The sequence below is a fragment of the Elaeis guineensis genome, chromosome 2 (genome assembly GCF_000442705.2).
Source record: "Elaeis guineensis isolate ETL-2024a chromosome 2, EG11, whole genome shotgun sequence".
NCBI classification, from domain to species: Eukaryota; Viridiplantae; Streptophyta; class Magnoliopsida; order Arecales; family Arecaceae; genus Elaeis; species Elaeis guineensis.
In genome coordinates, this window is record NC_025994.2 from 4,748,407 (window position 1) to 4,754,488 (window position 6,082).

General features: G+C 38.0%; 1 protein-coding gene across 1 annotated transcript; it reads left to right on the top strand.

Moving 5' to 3' along the window:
- The first annotated feature begins 4,966 nt into the window (after window positions 1-4,966).
- On the top strand, window positions 4,967-5,637 carry LOC105035579 (auxin-responsive protein SAUR77). The gene has a single exon (XM_010911183.3). It carries the CDS (start codon window positions 5,058-5,060, stop codon window positions 5,430-5,432), a length of 375 nt encoding a protein of 124 aa, XP_010909485.1. The 5' UTR covers window positions 4,967-5,057; the 3' UTR covers window positions 5,433-5,637.
- The last annotated feature ends 445 nt before the right edge of the window (window positions 5,638-6,082 follow it).

Genomic DNA, 6,082 nt, shown 5'->3' on the forward strand with positions numbered 1-6,082 from the left:
TTCTTGGCAAATCATATGTTCCTCTGTGGGGTCATGAAGATTTGTTTTTAGTATACATTATGCAGTGGAATCTTATCTTCAAATCCTCACTCTCTTTTGTGCAAGTCCTTTCTTTTGGACATAGACATGGTCGATGTTTTTGCTTCAAAGCTAAACTCTGTCAGGAATGTTTTTTCTTTGGAGTTAAGCGTGAAATGGACACCATTGACTAACAAACCATACCCATGTGTTAGCCCACAAAAATTGCAGGCCAAACCACCATGAGTCACTATCCCTGAAGCCACCATTCTGATTCTTATCCAGCTTGTGATGTTGACAGGTGTAATCGCCGACATGCTTTCGATATTGCTAGGGAAAGAAAACTTAGAAAAGATCCAAGGCTCTTTCTTCCAACCCCTCACTGGTGCAGTTTGGTTATCTTATCCAACTTGTTGGTTGTCCCGATGTTGTTAAATCAAGTCATTTGTTGGTTCCATATTCCTTTTGAAATGCATAGTACTGCTGGGTTCTGGCGGCGAAAGGGGGTATCTAGATGTTTAAAATTTTTATTCATAATACCTAATGTATCAAAATCCTAATGTCCAGGTCATTTTGATAATAGCAATCAAAGTATGATTCAAGAGAAGCTATAGAAAGCATACGTATTAAAATCTGATTTGGTAATGATTATTTCTATAAGGCGCTCAAACATTGGTCTTCTAATGGTGATCCACATAGGATCTTGATCAAGACACAAGCTTCTTAATATCTCTCTTGGCTAACTTGGGCAGCACAACACTCCTCTAGTGTTTGCTTACACTTCCTCCTCTCTTGGCTATCATTTCTCTATCTTTCTTATCTTCTTGTCTTCCTTAATTTTCTTTCTAAGTTTTTGTCCTAAAATCAAATTTATCCTTAAGATTTTTGGACTTGTCCTAACAAGAAAAAGAAGAGATTAATTGGATAATATGAAGAGAATGTCAGAAAGAAGAGATCAGACTTGGAATAAAAAACATCGGCAACTTGCACGTAGACCTGCAAATGAGTTGGGTCGGATCGGGTCCTGAGTGATCCCGACCCGATCTGGTTTCTTGATCGGATGTTGATATTGGACTCATACCCATCCCGATAAAAAATTACATTGAGTCGAATCCATGGTCAAATTTATTGACCCATTGGATCATTCGGGTCGGGTCGGATCCATATATAATCTGGCTCCAATCTATGAAATGCGGATCCGGTTTGGATCGGATCAGATCACGGGTTTAATTTATTTGAAACCTACCATCAGTAAATACTAATACTAGATGGCAATTAAGAAAGACCCCTTTTTTTTTTTTTTTCCCTCCAATTCTCCAATTGTAATTTCTAATAATTAATTGTATTGGATAGCAGAGGAAAACAAGCGATTTTTGAGAAGAGTAAAGATTTCAGAAGTCCACACAAAAGAAGAAAAGTAAAAAAATAATATGAATTTTATATAGTGATATAATTGTTTCAATCTAAAACATCATACAAGAGGAATACTTGTACATAATTAAAAATGAGATTGCATATACTGTGGATGACACAACATCTGTGCACATTAGAGTATGCTCTAAAATTTCTTAAAATCAACAAAACGAATTGGAATTCAAGAAGCCTTTTTGCTTTTGTACCTCATGACATAGTAAATATAAATCAGAAGTTTTAAAAAAACTGAGCCCAGTAAGAAGTCAGAAGAAGTAATCGAGATGTCTTTCATTTAAATTATCAGAAATCCATCCAATCTTTTCTCCTCGGATTGTTATAGATGTTACAACAGTCAGAATAAAAGAACTGAAGGGTTTAAAAAAATTTTAGTTTTGGAGATTTTTAGTTTGAAAATTGGATGGGGAAGACCGAATGGTTTGAAAAATTTTGGTCCAAGCCTAAACCCCTATTTGGGTGAGTTACTCTAATTAGGTTCGGGTCTTATGTTTGGATTCGGATCAGATCGGGTCAGGTCAGGTCATCTATCTTAAGATCAAATTATCCCAAAAATCTCCACGGGTCGGGTCGGATCCAAATTCAAAAAATCCAGACTCGATCCGAAAAAGAGAACGGGTCTAATTTTTGAACTCGATCCTGCTTCATGGGTCTTTTAAATGGATTCGGGTTGGGTCTAACTGGGTCGGGTCGGGGCGGATCATGAATCAACCCGACCCATTTGCAGCCTTACTTGCACGCTATTTATAATTAGCGTAGAGGTGCTTATCCAACTGGTGCCACCCATTCCTCACGCCCCTTCATATTTTTTGATGTTTATCCACGCCATTTAATTTGGAATTTTGTGAAAATGCGCCTTCTTTTGGAAGGACTCTTCATGGCTTAGCATAGAAATAAAATACTGATGTTTTTCATCGATGTTTTTTGAAGAGTCGTGGGGCTTCACTTTGGCGCCACTCTTCTCCACCCTTGATTAGCGCTTTATAGCCATCCAAAGGCCATTATTGGAGGCACCAATCTGCTCATGGCGTGGATGAAAAATCAGAAATAAATGTGGCGTGCAAACTTGGTTATGAGTCCATAACCATATGGACTCTTTAGTCCATATCCATTCATGGCACCAAAACTAGATTGACCCAATCCATTTAGGCCAAATCAAATAGGAGAAATTCAATTAGGTGCCATCATTTGGCTAATCTAAATTAGATCCAACCAAATCATGAGTCTATTTAACTCAATTCAGCCCAAATCAAAACCAAAATCGAAATCGATTCGATTTTAGGAGCTAGGATTTGCAACATGTGCTAGTATGTTAATCCTGCAAACTCAATTTAATCTAATTAGATCCTTGATCAGTCTCTTTTGTGTGTGATCCATTGAGTTCTACATCTAGCCAGCAGTAGATCTAGGTGCAAGTTGACCAAATTTAATTAGAACCTTTCTCATCGATTTAGGTCCAAAACGAGCTGACTTGAGTTTAACAATTAGAACCCTATCTAGATCGAATTAAATCCTTTAATTTAATCAAATCTACAAGTCAAGCTTGACGTCTAGCAACGTATCATGACTATCCAGAAGATGTGAAATTTGATAAAATACCAAATATACCTTTCAATGGTAAGTTACCGTGCAATTCAATCCTTCAATCATCCTGCATCCCGAATATATTTTATGAGTATGGAATCTTATCAAACTCAATACATATTCTTGTCGATTCTCCATCAATTAATGATAACTTTAATAAAGCATTAGAATTCTTATTTAATTTTCATTCTGCTTTGGTCAAAGTCTTCTCGAGTTATCTAGAGATGAGAATACATAGGATATCATCTCCTCTTACTAGGAGTGTTCGATTTCTTGTTGACCTACTCATACCCTCTATACATATTCTACCATATCTAGAACACTCCGTTCATGACTTAATGCCATACTTGAGGATGAACCAAAATATGGATTCATGTGCACAAGGCTCTATGGTGGTCTTGGATCCAAGAACCACTTGCACAACTTTCACTTAGAGAATTATCTTTTGACATGCATGTAGGACTCCATAAGATATTCTTTGTCGATGGATCAATTCAGTGAACTCATTCTTTAATGAGCACTCACATTTTTGTATTAGTATCCCCCATAAGTGGCTTGTGAGATTAGTTACCCTTTCTATCAAGCATACATAGGACGTGTTAGTCCTTCAGGAACATCAATCCTCGACTCAATATTTCTACGATCAGAAATATTTAAAACTAGAATTTTAGGGCTGTATGTCTCACAAGCATGATCCATTTATGTCCCCTAAAACTATTGTCCTAATCTTTGAGGTTCATCATAATTTTTAACATAGAAAGATGTAATTGAAATGATGAATCAAAATGCCTCATTTTGTTCGTATCAGAACAAATGTTATTACATAAGTTGAAAGAATATACAGAAAAATTTCATTACATTATTCTTGTGATTGGTTTATAGAATACTTATTCTTTCACTTTTCTTAAAACCAATTATTTGTGAAGTGCTCAAATTTTAATTGTGTTTTTAATCACTGACCATGTTGGTGATGCGGAGACATCTTAATCATCCCCAACCATAATTAGGGTTTCACAGAGTTTGTGTTGGTGGACACGTATGATGCATGTATTATGAGATGTTGCACAGCTTGATTCTTGACCCCGTGTGTTTCAACATTTTGTTAAATACATGTATTTAGGCTCCACCTTTCTTCCAAGAAAAAGGCATTTCTTATGACCATTCCAGTGGCATCCTATGCACATCATATGCTAGTGTTTTTGTTCAGCTTAAAGATGTTCTGTCTTCTGATTTTGTTGGATAATTATTAAAAAAAAAATTTCTTATGATGGAATCAGGTTCAGATCAGCGAAGACAAATCCAATAATAAATGAATTGTTTATGAGGCTCATCATTCCCTTGATAATTATTAAAAACATGTTAGAAAAATCGAGACCTAAGGCCACCTAAATGCAAGGCTAATTCATCATCATGGAGGCCTTCCAACAGGAGATGGACAACACCATCATTCATGTGCCGGATGGCCATGTGCGGTCTTCGCTAGAGAACAAGCCGTGGCCCGGGTCTGACCCTGACCCACCAACCCCCAAGCAATAGATGCAAACCTGCCGAAGTGGGTCCCGCCCCAAATGGGCACCGATTGGAGGTGTTGCTGGCACCCACCATTCCCCAAATTTCCGGCTTCATCATGTGCTTCTGATATTGACCATATTTCTGAGCCTCCGGTTGTCCTCTAATAAGCCTCAAATTTGAACCATGGTTTCAGCTAAAGCTTAGTTTGGCCATTAAGGAACGATGGGGTCTCGGTTTGAGCCCCATTTTGGTTAGCTTGTTTCTTTCTGAGCTAGATTGGAGGTTAATTATGGGCCCAATGCTAATGGAACTTGCACCCGTTTGGGTTAGTTTTGTACTCTTGCAGCCAATGGGCCACCCATACTTTGGTTACGTGAATAAAACGATACGGCACCTACCATTGCAATTTAAAGACTTGGAAGTGTACACTAAGCCATGCTTGTGTCCCTTCTAAGCTACAAGGATCTCTCTTCTCCATCTCTCTGTTGTCTCTCTTCCATCTCACTGTTTCGAGGATGAAGAAGATGAATTTGCTACTAAGGAAGTGCAGGAGCCTCTCAAGGCTAGGGAGGTCTTCATCTTATAGCAGTCTGAGGTCCAAATCCACTAGAGATGAGGACTTGTGGGAAGGTGTCACGATCAATGAAGATGAGGTGGTGGTGTTCGTGGGGAGCTCGAGGAGGCGGTACATGATAAGCTCGAAGCACTTGAGCCACCCGCTAATGAGCACGATCATCGACCGATCGAAGCATAATGCCAAGGACAAGATAGCAGTCAAATGCGAAGTCGTGCTCTTCGACCACCTCTTGTGGATGTTGGAGAATGCTGATCCGGAGATGGTCGGAGATGGTGCTTCATTGGAGGAATTAGCTCAGCTATATGTGTATTGAGATCCAAGATTATTACGAGCAGATATATTAATTAATTGTTTAACATGTTATGTATTCTAACTTGTGAGAATCACTGTTGTGGTGATTCTATCAGTTGGGGTCAACATTTGTTCATGGATTGCGTATTGAATTTGGTAGCAGCATTGCCATTGGCAATATAATTTATGAAATAAAACTATGAAGCCTGGCCTTCATATTAGTTTTTTATTCGTTTCATTGTGGAACCTTAATATTATTTTTATATGGTTTTCATTCTTTTTGGAGACAACCATAAAGAAAGAAAAGGAAAGATAGGGATCAATTGCTGTTGCTATTAGTCATTCCGTTCGTCAGAGAGAGAGAAAGAGAGAGAGAGAGGAGGAGGAGGAGGAGAAGGAAAAAAAAAGGAAGTGATCAAGTGAGACGGACACCCTAACAAAATATCCAACATTGACACACAAAATAAAATGCGTCGTTTTTTCCCAAATTTTTATATTAACCGAGTCATCGCTAATATTACATCCTAACAATGTGGAACATTCACCTGCGGTGGTGGGTATTTTTCAGTTGTTAGATGATATTAGTTATCTCTCTCTCTCTCTCTCTTTAATGGAGTTAGATGATATTAGTCATCCATTATTGCTACTTGTAATATTAATAAATCCTGATCA

What these genes read in the sequence shown, in the direction of transcription:
- LOC105035579 (XM_010911183.3), top strand. Translation starts at nt 5,058, where the DNA reads ATGAAGAAGATGAATTTGCTACTAAGGAAGTGCAGGAGCCTCTCAAGG.